The sequence below is a fragment of the Nestor notabilis genome, unplaced genomic scaffold, assembly GCF_000696875.1.
Source record: "Nestor notabilis isolate BGI_N333 unplaced genomic scaffold, ASM69687v1 scaffold2645, whole genome shotgun sequence".
NCBI lineage: Eukaryota > Metazoa > Chordata > Aves > Psittaciformes > Psittacidae > Nestor > Nestor notabilis.
Genome location: NW_009930148.1, coordinates 74,210 through 91,025, shown reverse-complemented (window position 1 = coordinate 91,025; position 16,816 = coordinate 74,210). Strand labels below are relative to the sequence as shown.

Here is a 16,816-nt window from a genome sequence, read left to right as displayed (position 1 = left end):
GGCTTGGAGCAACCTGCGCTAGTGGAAGGTGTCCCTGCCCGGGGCAGGGGCTGGAGCTGGAGGAGCTTTAAGGTCCCTTCAACCCAAACCATTCTGTGGTTCTATGATGACAAGCCAAAGGAGGGATGGCTGCGACAGCAGCTCCTCTCCCTCACAGGGTTTATGAATTAAATGCTGCTGTTCTCTAAGCTTCAGTCTGAAACTGTTGTTACTGATTTCCTGACGCCGTGCAAAGAGAAACACAGAGACCAAAGAGCAGAATTAACATTAATAATTAAAAATGAACTACATTTTTCAATCTCATGTCTACTGTAACTGAGTAACTGCCCAGTGCCGTGAGCAAGAGAACTTCCTTAGTTCACTGATGACGGTGCAACCTTGAATGGCCAAAGTTGATGTTCCAGTTTGGGCATAAAAGACGTTTCTTTGCTTCTCACAACCCCTTGTCCTTAGTCAGTTACATACAAATTTGATTCTTACACCTGTGGCAAATTGAGACATTTTACTTGCAATATTCCTGCCCCACACTGCTCAAGTATCTTCTGTATTGTGGGGTGAGACACAGGCAGAACTAGTTCCAGAGCTGAGGTGTGCATGTTCTATGATTCCTTGAGTCTACGTGTGGATCTCAACCAGAGTCCTTCTGGTTTCAACTCTTAACCTGAAACTCCTTAATTGTTCTCACCAGGAAATAAAGTCAAACAAAAACATAAAAAGGGGAGAAAATACCAATCTTGCACTGTATAGTCTGCTAATAATATAGATTGATCACTTCTTTGTTGTCATGTTATATGACATAGAAACATACAAGAGCAAAATGTCTGATCCAAGAGGAAAAATGTTACTTCAATGACCTCTTTTAACTTGTTTTTCCTTCTTTTAACAGAGCATTCAGAAACTGGCCAGCCAATACTTGAAGAAGGACTGGCTTGGAATAAAGGCTGATGAGAGAAGCGATTATAGGTAATTTCACAGTTGGAGATCTTGAAATTACTCTCTTTATGATTTCCATTTGTGTAATTATTTTACTTACCCATGTAACAGTGCTCTGCTGTAGCTAAAGTGATTTTTTTCTTTGTGGTAGAGTGGTGCCAGTTAAACATGAAGCTGTGTTTTCCCCTGAGACACTGAGATTAGGCTTAAATTGATGTTTGTTACTTGAATAAAACCATGTTGGACACAGGGGCTTGGAGCAACCTGCTCTAGTGGAAGGTGTCCCTGCCCGGGGCAGGGGTTGGAGCTGGAGGAGCTTTAAGGTTCTTTCAGCCCAAACTGGTCTATGAATAATTCAGGAAGATTGGAGTAGCAGAATGGCACCACAGGACAACTGTATTTGTGCTTCCTGATGTGTATTAAAGCTTATACCTGAATATAGTGGTGGCTCAGTGCCAGGGGTTAGTGGCCTTGGCAGTGCTGGGGAATGGTTGGACTGGATGAACTTAAAGGTCGTTTCCAACCTGGTTGATTCTGTGATTCTATTCTCTGGTTCTCTAACTCTATAGTTAGAGTGGTAGGTGTGGGGATTTCTTCATAGAAGACAGCAAGACATTTCTCTTTAGGAGACCTTTCTTCATGCAGATCCCATCTGACAGCAAGGAGGAGGCAGAACAAGAACCAGTTGTTTACAAAACTTAGTTCCGTTCACATGAAAGGTGGATCAGAAAATGAAAGCAGAAGTGACTCAGTTGCTGAAGGCCTCCCCTCTTTGAACAGGACCTCCTAAATACTTAAGAAGCTCGATTTTAGTGTGTCTTTTATATTATTATGACAAGTTTTATTTCAAACAGGAAGAAATTGTTGATGGCGTTTATGCTTCGGACTTTAAGTACCTTCACACCACTTGTGTGTGTAAGAAGTAAACTGAATTATCAGTCTGAAGTGTGTATAAAATGCTCCCATACCACACAGACCCCTCCTACCTGCACTTTGCTCCTCACTCACAACCCTTTCATGCCATCAGATACGCCCATAGTGCCCAGAGGTCTTCCAAATACCTGCCACCCCCGTGCTCCTCATCGTCCGGTGCTTGGGCTCTGTCAGCTCCACCAACCTCTCCTTTCTGCCAGCCATGGGGAGATCTCGTCACCTTCTTTCCCAGCCCTCCCTGCTCCACCTTCTCCTTGGGCACTTCTGACCATTAGTGGAGGGTTAGTGGGACCATGCAAAGCTCACTACACAGCTGTGGGTGTTATCTTTGGCCTGTTACACGTGATGAAGGAATTACAGGCAGCCAAGATAGAATGGGTGAGCGGTCTGTAACTGTTGGCTTAGTGGCAAGATGCCCAAATCACAAAATCCATGTTCTTACAGAGGATTGTTAACGTCAGATCTGCTTTGCCTGCTGGGGTCTGTAGGTTCTGTTCACTGGAGCAACAGCTTCAACCAAAATCATAGAATCATTGAATGGTTTGTGTTGGAAAGGACCTTAAAGCTCCTCCAGTCCCAACCCTCTGCCACAGGCAGGGACACCTTCCACTAGAGCAGGTTGCTCCAAGCCCCTGTGTCCAACCTGCCCTTGAACACTGCCAGGGATGGGGCAGCCACAGCTTCTCTGGGCACCCTGTGCCCGCGCCTCAGCACCCTCACCCTATGCTTAGTGTAATCCTTCCCCTCTCCTTCCCTCCTCTTCCCTTCCCTCCTTCTTTCCCACAACCGTTCTGTGTTGCCTTGTTTCAGGAGCATGTACTCCGTATGGAAGTCCCTTTTAGAAGGCACGATGCAGGTGGCTCAATCCCGCCTCAATATCTGTGAGAACTATAAGAACCTGATTTCGGAGCCAGCCCGGACTGTGCGGTGCTTTAAGGAGCAGCAGTTGAAGAAGGTATTTGTGCTTTAACAACTCCTCTCGACCCCTGGCATTGCGACTTGGTTATTGGCAATCTTTTCCTCTGGCACTTCTATAATCTGTACTTCCAGTCTTTTCCTGTGCATGGTGTTACAGAAGGAAATATCCAGCTTGTCCAAGAGGGCTCACAATTCAGAGCAGAGATTAAAATTGCTTGGAAATGAGTCCTTTCCAATGAGATACACCCTGGATCAAAACTGTCTCTGCAGATCTAACATCCTGCTGGGGCAGTTGCATTGAATTGGGGTTTGCAGTGACAGGTTCAAGTGGGTTTTGTTAGGGTGGGTTCTGATTTTAAGGAGAGGTGTGGCTTAAACCTGAAGGAGTAACTGGTGCAGTCACAGAGTCATAGAACTGGAGGTGTTCTGGATCTTCTAACGTGGGCAGCCCCTCTTTCAGATAGCAGTTGACTGCCAAGTCTTTGCTATATGAGCTTCCATCATCCAAAACTCAATCATGCAACTTGTTAACACTTGTACACCAAATATATTTTGCAATAGGGAACCCCACTTTTCCATGAATTCCTTTGTTTGTAAAGAAAATTGCAACAGAATTAAGTGCAGAGCAGCAGAGTTTTATCCTGTGCTTTTTGTGGGATGGTGACTAAAGATTCTTAGGAAAAAAGGGAACTTGTTGGTTATTCTCAATCCTAGAATTTGATTCCGTTTTCCTGCCTCTTAAAAAACACTCACTTCATGTTGGTACGTCTCTTTTTTCTTCTTATAAATAGGCAAGAAACCTTTTTAGTGCTGTTCCTGTCACAAGTAATGGTCCAAAGTTGTACCATATTTGAATTCTACTATTAGACATTAGATCTGTAAGCTGCTTTCCTAAGAAATTCTTTAGCTAAATATACACATGGAATTGCATGACTTGTCCATTGCATCAGGAAATAGGCCAAAGCTTTCCAAAATGCACATTACAAGCTGAGGATGTCATACAGAGCACAAGTGTGATGACGAAGGGCTGAGGGACCTGGGGGGTTTAGTGTGGAGAAGAGAAGGCTCAGGGGGGACCTGATCGCTCTCTGCAAGTGCCTGACAGGAGGATGGAGCCAGGAGGGGGCTGGTCTCTGCTCCCAAGGAACAAGGGATGGCACAAGAGGAAATGGCCTCAAGCTGCCCCAGGGCAGGTTTAGCTGGAGCTGAGGAACAATTCCTTGCCCAGAGGGTGCTCAGGCATTGGAACAGGCTGCCCAGGGCAGGGCTGGAGTCACCGTCCCTGCAAGTGTTCACAGCCCGTGGAGCCGAGGCCTCAGTGCCAGGGGTTAGTGGTGGCCTTGGCAGGGCTGGGAATGGTTGGACTGGATGATCCCACTTCTTGGGAATCACTTCTTTAAATCTATATAAATGATAGAAATTCCTTTTTTCCCCTAGATTTTTAAATTAGCAGAACAAGCTGTTACGGTTACCAGGACAGTACTTGTGCTTCAGAGTATTCTAACAGTGATAACAGTTTTCCTACAACATGGAATAACCATCCACTTGATGGTATTCATTTTCCTCCACAATAAATGTATTGTTTTACCTACTGCAGTCTAAATTTCACCTTTCCTCACCCTTTCCTTTGGATTTCCAAAGGAATAAATAATACATTATGCTTGACCTCCATCCAGACAAAAGCTTATCAGAACTGCAATGCTGAGTCAGTCAAATACCTGTCACATTACACTGGAATGCCCATCCAAAATCCAGTTCCTATTAGAAGCAGTGTCTCCTTCCAAGGTTGCAGCAGGTATTGAGTTGCTCTCGATGAGATCCCATCTTCATTTTGCAGATGTTTCTGTAAACCTTTACATCCTCCACTCAGTAGGATACAGAAACTTCATTTTATCACCCCTTTTAATAGTAAACTGGAACCATTTCAGAAAACCTCATCCTAAGTGGCTGAAAACCATGGATAAATCACAGGGTGGCTCTGGAGCAGGGCTATAAACGTGTCTCCTGTGGACCGCGTCTGGCCTTGTAAGAAAACTGATCCCCTGCTCTCAGAGGACACAAACAAGAGGCTGTTTGGAGGGCAGTGAGCCCACCCTCTGCCATTATCTTCCCCTGGAGACCTTGTCAGCTTACCCCATAAGTGATGTGTAGTTTCAGATGTTGGCCTTAGAATATGTTCTGTTCATCAGGTATCTGTAGGTAAGATGAGGTGGCCACCACTAAAGACATTTGGATGGGTCTCTATCAGAAGACTGAAGGCACATAGAATAAAATCGCTCTGTGTGGAGGGAATGCAACAAGAAGCAGCTTTCTAGTGTCTACCCAGCCCCAACCCCCTGAACACCATCCAGTCTCCTGACACCATCTTCAGACATGCAACAGCCAAGATGATTTGATGCTTTTAAAATGATCATGTTAACAACTGGCGTTATTTGATACTTTAGTTTCTTGATGCCAGCAGGAGACCTCAGGGATCAAAATGCCAACTAATGCAGCAAAACCCCCTCCTTTTGCAGTGATTTTAGGTCTCTGTCAGCTCTCCAACATACACAGATCTTTCTACCTTTCATTGCTCTGTCATACACTTGGAGGTCTTTAGAAACCCCCCCACCATTCCCCAAACCTCCCACAATGGAGTTACCTCGTGGAGCCTGTTGCTTTATTGGTCTGCACACATCAAACACTGGGTTTAGTGTGAACCTACATGAATTTTTATGGACTTTATAGCCAGAAAGGAATGTTCATTTTGACTGAGAGCAGAATTGTGTGGTGAGAAGATGAGTGATTTCTATTAACTCAAACAAAAAGCTGCTTTTTTATGGGCTGGATACTGTTATTAACAATTGTTGAATGCTGTGAAATTGAGGTGATGTTGTTGGGTTACATCACCTTATTCTTCTCAAAGTGCTTGTAGAAGAGGTTACATGCATTGATAATTAATGCAATGAAAAACCTGAGGTGCTGAGGAGGGGTGTGCAGTAAGAGGACAACGTGGGGCTCCTTGAATGGGAGAGTCACAGAATCATAGAATCCCAGGTTGAAGGGACCTCAGGGATCATCTGCTCCCCCCTTTCCAGGCACAGCATGACCCAGACTGGGTGCCCAGCACCCTGTGCAGCCCAGTCTTAACAGTGTCCAACGCTGGGGAGTCACCACTTCCCTGGGGAGATTATTCCAATGGCTGCTTGTTCTCATTGGGAAACATTCCCTCTTGTGTCCAGTGAGAATCTCCCCAGGAGGAACTTGTGCCCATCACCCCTCGGCTTTGCCATGGGACTCCTTGTCCAAAGGGAGTCTCCATCTCCTCTGCAGCCCCCCTTTAACTCCTGGCACATGGGATCAGGTCTCCCTGAGCCTGCTCTTCTCCAGCTGAACAGTCCCAGCTCTCTCAGCCTTTCCTCACACGCTGCCCAGCCCTTGGACCATCTTTGTGGCCCTTCTCTGGCCCCTCTCCAGCCCATCCACAGCTTTGCTGTGCAGTAGGACCCAAACTGAGCCCATATTCCAGGGGTGGCCTGACCCAGGCCGAGCACAGTGGGACAATGACACCTTTATCCCTGTGGTGATGCCCTTGTTGATGTTCCCCAGCACCCTGTTGGGTTTCTTTGCTCAGCTGCTCCCTGGTCACTCCTATGGAGCTGGTGTCCCACAGGATCCCCAGGTCCCTTTCCATAGCATCAGGTATGTGATAATGATGTGAAAAGATCTTTGAAGGACAGAAAGGCAACTTGAAAGACAAATTGCTCTCCTTCAGCTAGCTTGAGGCTCTGCCTGTGAGTGTTGCCTGGAGCCTTCATTGACCACATCCAGTCTGTACTATCTATAATTAAGTATAAGTGCATTGAACTATCACTCTTACATGTACTTAAGGTAGTTTGGGTACAAGAAAATCTTTACAGATCTCTTTTAAACATAGTATATTCTGAGACATTGATAATTCACATTTGCTGATCCTTTCTGCTTACCATGGATCCTTTCCCAAATACATACTTTAAAGCTGATCGGAATCAGCTCAGCAATCACTAAAACATCCCTGGGTTATTGACATAGTTTTGGTTCCAAATCTAAACCACAGCCCTGTACCAGCTACTGCACTGAAAATTCACACTCCCCCAGTCAAAACCAGTACAGTATCTTTTCTGCTATTCCTTTGGTTATTGGATTTTGTCATTAAAATGTGTCTTGTAACATTGCTTGGGTTGGATGGAAAAAGGTGGGAGCTACTTTTCCTCCTTCACTCACTCATTCTGCATTTTAAGCCTCTAAGTTTCCATTGTGAATGACACTGATTTCTGATACATCCCTATTTGTTGGAAACCCCTCAAAAAAGAGAAAATCAAGCTCTTAAAGTAACGTTTCACATTATTCTTGTTGCTCTGGTGTGTTTTATGTGGCAGCTTTTGTCTTACACTTCAGCTTGAGGAGAAGGAAGGATTAACCATTTTCTTTATCACCTCCGGTAGCTCGCCATTGGATTTTCCTCAATTACATTCCACTTATTTCAACTAATTGCCTCATCCAAAGCTTTCACAAGCTTAATATTTCACTTGTGAGTTATCATTGAAATTCAATAGCTAAAGAGCAGCACAAAGAAAGAAACATGGGTTTATGCACTGATCAGCTTTAAAAAAGACATGAATAATTGACCAGGAGTGACTCGGAGACCGCGTCGTGCCATATAAAGTGTAATCAAGAGCAGTAAAAGGATGATGATGGCATGATTTGGATGCAAAAAGCCATTAATGCTTTGTTTCCTGCCTGCTTTTTTCCAGTGTGTGGACCAGTTGACGAGGATCCAGGCTGAGTTACAGGAGACAGTAAAAGATTTAGCTAAAGGCAAGAAGAAATATTTTGAGACGGAGCAGATGGCTCAAGCGGTGCGGGAGAAAGCAGATATTGAGGCCAAGTATGTTTTCCTAATAGCATATGCATAAATAATTGCTTGCCTATCAAGCAGATTGGGACTTGTATTAGTTTTGGAAGATAATTGCTTTCAATGAGCTTGGGCCAGGTTTTATTCTTTCTGCTTATATATATTTCTGTAACCATTCCATAGAATCACAGAACCCCAGGTTAGAAGGACCTCAAGTATCATCTGCTCCAACCTTTGCTGGCAAAGCGTGACCTACACTAGATATCCCAGCACCCTGTCCAGCCCAGTCTTAACAGTGTCCAACACTGGGGAGTCCAACACTTCCCCAGGGAGATTATTCCAATGGCTGCTTGTTCTCACTGGGAAAAATTTCCCTTTTGAGTCCAGTGGGAATCTCCCCAGGAGTAACTTGTGCTCATCACCCCTTGGCTTTTCCATGTGTCTCCTTGTAACAAGGGAGTCTCATATTCTTTGTAGCCACCCCTTAAATACTGGAACGTAGAGTCATAGAATGGTCTGTGGTCCTTAGAAAGGACCTTAAAGCTCTAGTTCCAACCCCCTGCCCCGGGCAGGGACACCTTCCACTAGAGCAGGTTGCTCCAAGCCCCTGTGTCCAACCTGGCCTTGAACACTGCCAGGGATGGGGCAGCCACAGCTTCTCTGGGCACCCTGTGCCAGCGCCTCAGCACCCTCACAGGGAAGAGCTTCTGCCTTAGATCCAACCTGAACTTCCCCTGTTCCAGTTTGAACCCATCACCCCTTGTCCTGTCACTCCAGTCCCTGATGAAGGTCCCTCCCCAGCATCCTTGTAGCCCCCTTCAGACACTGAAGCTGCTCTGAGGTCTCCAGCATCTTCTCTTCTCCAGGCTCAACAGCCCCAATGTTCTCAGCCTGGTTCCATACGGGAGATGCTCCAGCCCCTGAGCATCCTCGTGGCCTCCTCTGGACTTGCTCCAACAGCTCCATGTCTTTATGTTGAGGACACCAGAACTGCACCCTGTCCTGCAAGTGGGGTCTCACAAGAGCAGAGTAGAGGGGCTGGATTTGCTCTATTAGTGTAGTCCTACGTACTTTGCTCCACTTAAAACTATACAAATAAAAAAGAAGGCTTATAAAGTTACTTAAATTAATATTTTAATTAATAAACAGTGGCCTGTTTCTCCTGTACTCCTGTACTACGCAAGACAGTAATGTCTTCTTTTCATTTCTGTTTCAGGTCCAAACTTAGTCTTTTTCAGTCAAGAATAAGCTTGCAGAAGGCAAGTGTAAAGGTGAGTATATGATAAGCTTTGGTTTTGCTGCTGTTTTCATGAGGCAAGGGACCAGAGTTGTCTTGCATCTTAGATGAGTGACAGTTTGGAAGGTATATCTATAGACCAGGTGATGAGAGAAGACACTTTAAGCAGTCAGAAGGCAGAATTGTGTATGTCCATAAGGACTTTTTTCCTAGTGGAAGTTGTAACTGTTCTTTAAAGACCACATGTGAAATTACAACTGCATGAGAGAAAAATACATTAGAAATCCCATAACCATTAACAAAGCTGTTAAACTATTAATTCCATAAAGCTTTGACTATATCAATACATACATATGCATGTTAATTCACTAGTAATACATGTTTACTCATTTAACTTCTCATTAATACCTATCTTTTAACTTCCACTTCTTGTTGTAGTTAAAAGCACGGCGATCCGAGTGTAATTCCAAGGCAATCCATGCAAGGAATGATTATCTTCTCACTTTAGCAGCTGCTAATGCACACCAAGATCGCTATTATCAAACAGACCTAGTAAACATTATGAAGGTAAGGAAGCTAATTTTATGTATGGGAGTAGGGGAATGTGAAAATACAGGAAACAAAATGGGTATGGAAGTATAATATGGAAGTACAAACTCTTGGGTTGCTGTGTTGAGTTTTCCAGTATGCTGGAATAGATGAATGCAGCAGAAGATGGATCCTCCAGCAGAGTGCAGGGTACTTGGTACCTGCTTTCAAACCCAAACCTAAGCACTCACCTTTATATTTAATACCTGAAAACTCACTTGGATAAAGGAATCAGGTTTGTACAACTAAGACCTGTGTTTGCCTATTGTAGTTGATCTCAAGTAAGCTGGGAATGGTTTAGTTCTTCAATAACATATCCCATAACCCTTTTTTATGTCTACATATCAGATGAGAACATTTCTTTATGGCGTGATTAATAAAAATACAATCATCATATCTTGGTTTCAAACCATGAATTGTAGAGAGTAGGACCAAGTCAAGCCCAGAGTAGGTACTTACCACTCTTGGTAAGTGACTTATCAAGAGTAGATAAGTCACTTCCAACTTGTAGGAAATGACATATTTAAAAAGCTCAAATATGATTGCTCACGCTTTCTTTTTTTAATAGCATCCTAAAATTACTTAAATGTACATGTCTTAAAATGAGATAGTTACAGAAAACCTGTAAAATCTACAAAATCAGCTCTTTAAAGCCAGTTCACCCTCTCTGTAGTTGCACTTCAGACCTTGCCATTTGCAGAGCTGATTTAAATTTGCTCTCTGCACACTATTTCCAGGTGATGCAATCATGCATAGCACCTTCAAAGCCTGTAATTTGCATTTCATATTGCTTTAGTGAGCAACTATCAGTGTATTTTAACAAATCCCTGTATTATCAGCATCCTTTTGCATCCTGGGGCGGGGGGGGGAAATGGTGGTATGAAAAGCAGGTAACTGAAGGAGAAAACGAGAGCACCAAGAAAGAGCCTCCAGGGGACTTTTATATGTAATTCCATTATATCTTGCCTGATTTAACCACTCCTCCAGCAATACCACCTAGAGTAAATCCCAGCCTGGTTTAGAAATTCATTGCTAGGCCTAATATCTGACTTCTTAGAAGGCTAAATCACACCTGGGTATCACAGAGGTGATGCAGGGCTGATAGTCCTTGAGGCATCACCCTCTCTTTGCTCTGTGTGTATGTGTGGTTGTGCTTTTCTCTTAGTAAACAATGAATATTTGTCCTGACTAAATGTTTAGTGCATGGAGATGGTCATAAAGTAAGTATTTCCTTATTGTCCTGAAGATAAAGTTATTCACTGATGCCTACATAAGATAATTCCAGACTTACATGCATGGTTGGTTGTCATCCCTTTATGCTCTCACTTGGAAGTAATGCCAGAAGTGGATTTAATATTTTCACAACAAAACAAGCAAAAAGGACATTTGGAATAATAAAACCCTGAGAAGATAGCTTGGGTAAAGTCATGACAGGCTCTGGGGGGTTATGGGTTATGGCTGCTCTCATCTCAGGGCATTGCAGCATCATCCCTGCAAAGGGATTCTTGTTTCCTTTCTCTGTGCCTGTATTACAAACCAAGTGTGTAGTAAACTGGGTGGGATCTTCATCTCTTTGAGTTTCCATAAACATTCATGTCTTTTGGATGCTGTGGGCCTTCTGTAGTGTGACGTTAGAAACCTGCCGATACCCCAGGAATGTAGGTTTTCAATAAGTTGCAGTAAAACATCAGACTAAAAATGGTTTAATCATTCTTTAAAGACTGAAAAATGCAGTAATGGAAAACCAAGTCCTGCTGGTGCCATTCAAACTGAACCTTTCCTTACTTCCTAAGGAAACCTCTCTGTGCGACCTGTTCTACATAAATAATCGTGGTTTAGTGGAAAGCAAAGTTGCAAGTGTTTTCCTTGAGCCAAACTGCTATAGAAGGACAATGTTCAGGGGTCTTTTTCTATATCTCTCTCAGATGCTTGAGTGTCATGTCCTGAAACTGGGCTCCAGCTGCATTCAGCCAAGAGCTCTCATGGAAATTCAGCTGTAAAACTGCTTAAATGTAAACAGAAGTGTGTAATCTGGTGCTAAAACCCACCTCTGTGTGTCCCAGCCTTTGAAAAGGGCTTCAGGAGGGCCCTGGGATTTACACCTGAAGAATGTCCCTCCCAGGCTGATAAGACAAGTGCAGTGATGAATGGAGTCAATTCACACATAGACAGATATGATGTGGTGGGAACAATCAACGTGATTTTCTTTTAAAGAGGGAAAATGTCCTTCAAAAAGAGAGGGACAAGGGTGATTCATCTGGTTTAATATCTCGGATTTGCTGGGAGGTCTCAACAAACTTCCCACTCAGTTTCTGCTTACATAAAAGGAAGACGTGGAAGGTGGGGTTGTGAGGGTTTTCTCATAGGTTAATAACTGATGAAGAGATACAGAAGATGTGGGATTACAGTAAATACTGGGGGTTTATAAGGGAAGGAGATTTGCTGGCAAAGTCCTGCTTTCTCTCTTACCTGTCTCCTCCTCCTGAAATGCATGTGGGAATTGTGCTGCTTAAAGCACTGAGAGAGGAATTATGTTATTTACCGTAATGATTTAACATAAGCAATATGGAGAAGGAACTGAAGAGAGAGGTGATGATTTGAACGTGGTGAGTCACAGAATCATAGAGTCACAGACTGGTTTGGGTTGAAGGGACCTCAAAGCTTCTCCAGCTCCAACCCCTGCCCCGGGCAGGGACACCTTCCACTAGAGCAGGTTGCTCCAAGCCCCTGTGTCCAACCTGGCCTTGAACACTGCCAGGGATGGGGCAGCCACAGCTTCTCTGGGCACCCTGTGCCAGCGCCTCAGCACCCTCCCAGGGAAGAGCTTCTGCCTCAGAGCTCATCTCAATCTCCCCTCTGGCAGGTTCAAGCCATTCCCCTTGTCCTGTCCCTCCATCCCTTGTCCAAAGCCCCTCTCCAGGTTTCCTGGAGCCCCTTTAGGCCCTGGAGCTGCTCTAAGGTGTCCCCTTCAGGAGCCTTCTCTTCTCCAGCTGCCCCAGCCCAGCTCTCTCAGCCTGGCTCCAGAGCAGAGCTGCTCCAGCCCTCGCAGCAGCTCCGGGGCCTCCTCTGACCTCGCTCCGGTAGCTCCACGTCCCTCTTGTGCTGTTCCCCAGAGCTGGATCAGGACTCAGGGGGGTCTCCCCAGAGCAGAGCAGAGGGGCAGGATCCCCTCCCTGAGCTGCTGCTCACACTCTGGGTCATTCAGTGTTATTCAGTGTAACTGGATGTAAAGGTTATGAGCAAGAGATGTTATAAGTTCTCAACAAGTGGTGACCTGGCAAGAAAACAGCACATGAAATTAATGTTAGGAGGAGAAAAGCAGTGAGCTGGGGAGGAAATTGCTGCCCACAGAACAAGGACTCTGAACACCCTTTACCATTATGAAGGAGTTGGTAGCCCTGGAAAATGGACCAAAGCATAGGGAAATGGAGGCTTTGTCTGTTAAATGTTTCCAATCCTTCCTCTAGGCAGCATCACTGGGAAGGGAGGTGTTTTGGAAGGGGTTTAAGCCTGTTCTGGGCAGCACAATTCTTGGTTTAGTGCCTTGAGTGGTGATGACCTCATATATGCTGTAATACAGTTGTATCTAAGATAAACATGTTCCTTTATGCAGTGAGATTAACATTCTAAAAATGCACCTTTGATCTTCACATGAGTAAGTCCTCAGGTATTCCTGTAGTAGAGGCCACCTTGCTATCTCTAAGGATTTCTCCATTTAGCTGCCATGGAGCTGATACATCTTCTTCTGTTTGAGCTCTTCAGGGCTCTCCACATTTCTAATTCCTATCAAGTGTTTCCATAAACTCCTCAGATTTTGTCTTTCTTCCAGCCCCTTTGGAGTTGTTGCCTTATTGCAGATCCTCGACTGCTTCTGTTGGTTCTCCTTGAGTGGGGCTCTCAGACAGAGCTAAGCATTCCTCAGAAATTCCCTTCTCATACCAGCTCTGCCCCATGTAAAGCAAACTGGAGAAGTGACTTCTGTGAGGAGCAAGTTGGGATTGTTGAGTGGAATCAGCAGCTTCTCAGACATTGTGAGTTAGTTAGTTAGTGTCTCCTCTTTCGGGATGAGTTCTGGGAACTGGTGGTTAGCTCCACTCTGTAGACAGTGTGAGGCTGACATAACCACAGCATCTCCACAGCAAGATGAAGCTCTGGGTCCAGTTTCATTTTCAGTTCAGTTTGTGTGAAATGAGGTGCATTACCTCAACCTTCAGAGCAGGAAAACTGGTTTGTATGTGGCAAATATCTAAATTTTAAATGATTTTCAGGCTGGTTTTCAGGTATTCAGTAACCTGCAGATAAAGCCTTTATCCAGATGATACTTCACAAGGTTGCTTGTTTAATATAGTCACCTTCAGAGTGGGAAAGCAAACTCTGCCACCTCCTGCCTTCAGAATCTCCCTACTTCTCAGCTTAAGTATCAGTTTTAGCATAAAGCTGTTAGAAATCATGTGGAAAGTGGGAAACAAAGTCATTCTGTTCTGCTTTTGAAGACAGATCTTCTGTCCTTTGTCTAGAGCAGTTGTTTAAATGGCATTTAGGTGTGAAACGATGGCTGGTTGGTTGATACTGCTCCTTTGGAGCCATCAGTGTGGATATCACTGAAGGGTCAAAGCTTTCTGTGTTTATTGGGGGTGTTCTCAGGGGTTGCTGTTGGGACTGATCCTGTTCAACATCTTTGTTGGTGACATGGGCAGTGGGATCCAGCACCCTCAGCACATTTGCTGGTGACCCGGAGCTGTGTGGAGCAGTGACACGCTGGAGGGAAGGGATGGGATCCAGAGGGACCTGGACAGGCTGGAGAGGTGGGACTTGAGAGGTGCCAGGGCAAACCTCATCAAGTTAAACAGGGCCAAGGGCAAGGTCCTGCCCCTGGGTTGGGGCAATCCCAGCACAAACCCAGGCTGGGGGAGACTGGATGGAGCAGCCTGAGGAGAAGGACTTGGGGTGTTGGGTGAGGAGAAGCTCCCCATGACCCGGCTTCAGTGTGTGCTTGAGCCCAGAACCCCCCGTGTGCTGGGTGCACCCCCAGAGCGTGAGCAGCAGCTCAGGGAGGGGATCCTGCCCCTCTGCTGCTATTTGTAAAGCTGCTGTTGGGAAAGTGTGGGGCTGGAGACACTTTGAGTTACTCCATGTTCAGGAGAAGCCACTGTTGGATTTGTTCCGTGGATCTGATCAGGAAATACCGCAGTGTGCTGTCCCGTGACAAATGAATCACAAACATACATTGTGGCCTGATTTAGTTTTCTGTTACAGGCAACAAGTGAACGTTGTCCTTGGCAGGGTTCCTGGTGACATACAGCTTCTGAGAGTTTGCAGTCATTCAGAATATGTTTATTTTAAAACACTTTCATGCAGAGAAGAAGAAAATGATTCACTCTGTTGGGTTTGCAACTGTGAAGCCATCACTCAAAACTGGGATGCTTGGAAAGCAAACATGAAATCTCCCAGCATCTTTAAAAGAATAAAGAACTGGTTTTACCCTGCCATTCTAGTTTACCAGTCACACCACTAAACAGAAGCAAAACCATTCTAGATCTCCCTTTAGGAAAGACTATAATCCTGTTGCCTTTTCCCATATATATATAATCATCGAATCCCAGCCTGGTTTGGGCTGAAAGGGACCTTAAAGCTCCTCCAGCTCCAACCCCTGCCCCGGGCAGGGACACCTTCCACTAGAGCAGGTTGCTCCAAGCCCCTGTGTCCAACCTGGCCTTGAACACTGCCAGGGATGGGGCAGCCACAGCTTCTCTGGGCACCCTGTGCCAGCGCCTCAGCACCCTCACAGGGAAGAGCTTCTGCCTCAGAGCTCATCTCAGTCTCCCCTCTGGCAGGTTCAAGCCATTCCCCTTGTCCTGTCCCTCCATCCCTTGTCCAAAGCCCCTCTCCAGGTTTCCTGGAGCCCCTTTAGGCCCTGGAGCTGCTCTAAGGTGTCCCCTTGAGGAGCCTTCTCTTCTCCAGGCTGACCCAGCCTGGCTTTACAGGCAGTGATGCATTTTTCGTAAGCAGTGTAAAAGTCTCTATAAGGTGGCAAACAAAGCACAAGGATTTCTAAAGCTCTCTGCTTTTAAAACATGTATTTCCTATCATACCTAGTGTGGACTTTGGGGTTTGAGGGCTGCGTTGGAGGAACAGCCTCAAAACCTGGTGCACTTTGCTCTCTTTCTGTCCTTGTGGTTTCACGAGGGGGGTTTTATATTGTTTCAGTCATCTTTTCTGTTTTCTGTACTTTCCAGCCTGCTCGACATGAGGAAGTGCAGCTGGGTAATTGGGCTCCTGTTGTTGATCAGAGTTCTCTTGCTGATATGACAGGTTTAAATAGAAACTCTTTGTTATCTAAGTGCCCTGGAACTGCTCTTTCCTTCCACGTGGGTGATGATACCAAGACATGTTACAGCAGTGAGTTGTAAAGTTACAGGTGATGGGTAATATTTTCACATCCTCACTGGGTTTAAGCACTGTCTGAAAGGGGTTTCATAGAGGAAGACATCTGTCTGGCTTCAGAGGAATGAGCTGGCAGTCATGAGGATTCATGTGAGCTGTTGCAAGGGAACACTGACAGTGAGTGTAGTACCTGGAGCATGTGGTGAAGAAGCAGACACTGAGAAAACTGAGTTTGCTCAGCCTAAGAAAGGGAGATAGTAACAGTCTTAATGACCTGTAACTACCTAGTGAGGAGCATATGGAGAAGACTGAGCCAGGCTGGTTTGGGGGGTTTTTTTGAAGGTTGGAGGCAGCCAAATTGACACCCAGGTGATTCTGATCTAAATATAAGAAAAAAGTCATGCCATGAAGGTGCTCAAACAGCAACACGGGCTCGAGGAGGGGAGGAATTTCCTACCTTGGAGACGTTCCGAACTTGACTGCACACAGCCTTGAGGAGCCTGGTGTGTTTAGTGCTGCTCTGAGCAGAGGTTGGACTGATGTGTCCCTTTGCACCTAAATTATTCTGTGATTCCATGAAATAACATTTATTTGTTAAGAACAATCTTCTTGGGAACCCCTAACTTAGAATCAAGGAATCCCAGAGTCCCAGGATGGAAGAGACCTCAAGGATCATCTGCTCCAACCTTTCTAGGCAAAGCATGACCTAGAAGAGATGGCCCAGCACCCTGGACTGCAGAGCAGAGTGTGACGATGACACCTTCATCTCTGCTGGTGATGCCCCTCTTGATGGTCCCCAGCACCCTGTTGTGTTTCTTTGCTCATGTGATGCCCCTCTTGATGGTCCCCAGCACCCTCTTGGGTTTCTTTGCTCAGCCGCTCCCTGTTCACTCCTATGGGGCTGGTGTACCCCAGGTCCCTTTCCCAGAGCTGCTCCAGCCGGGCAGATT

The 16,816-nt window shown here is 45.3% G+C and overlaps 1 protein-coding gene across 1 annotated transcript in view; it reads left to right on the top strand.

Annotated features, from left to right (window-relative positions):
- Positions 1-892: 892 nt before the first annotated feature.
- The window catches only part of FCHSD2 (FCH and double SH3 domains 2), a 72,723-nt gene continuing 56,799 nt past the window's right edge, over positions 893-16,816 (top strand). The window contains exons 1-5 of the mRNA XM_010015282.1: positions 893-963; positions 2,677-2,821; positions 7,557-7,690; positions 8,874-8,928; positions 9,333-9,461. Coding sequence (XP_010013584.1) covers positions 2,681-2,821; positions 7,557-7,690; positions 8,874-8,928; positions 9,333-9,461 — 459 coding nt within the window. The 5' untranslated portion in view covers positions 893-963; positions 2,677-2,680. The remainder of the gene's footprint in view (positions 964-2,676; positions 2,822-7,556; positions 7,691-8,873; positions 8,929-9,332; positions 9,462-16,816) is intronic.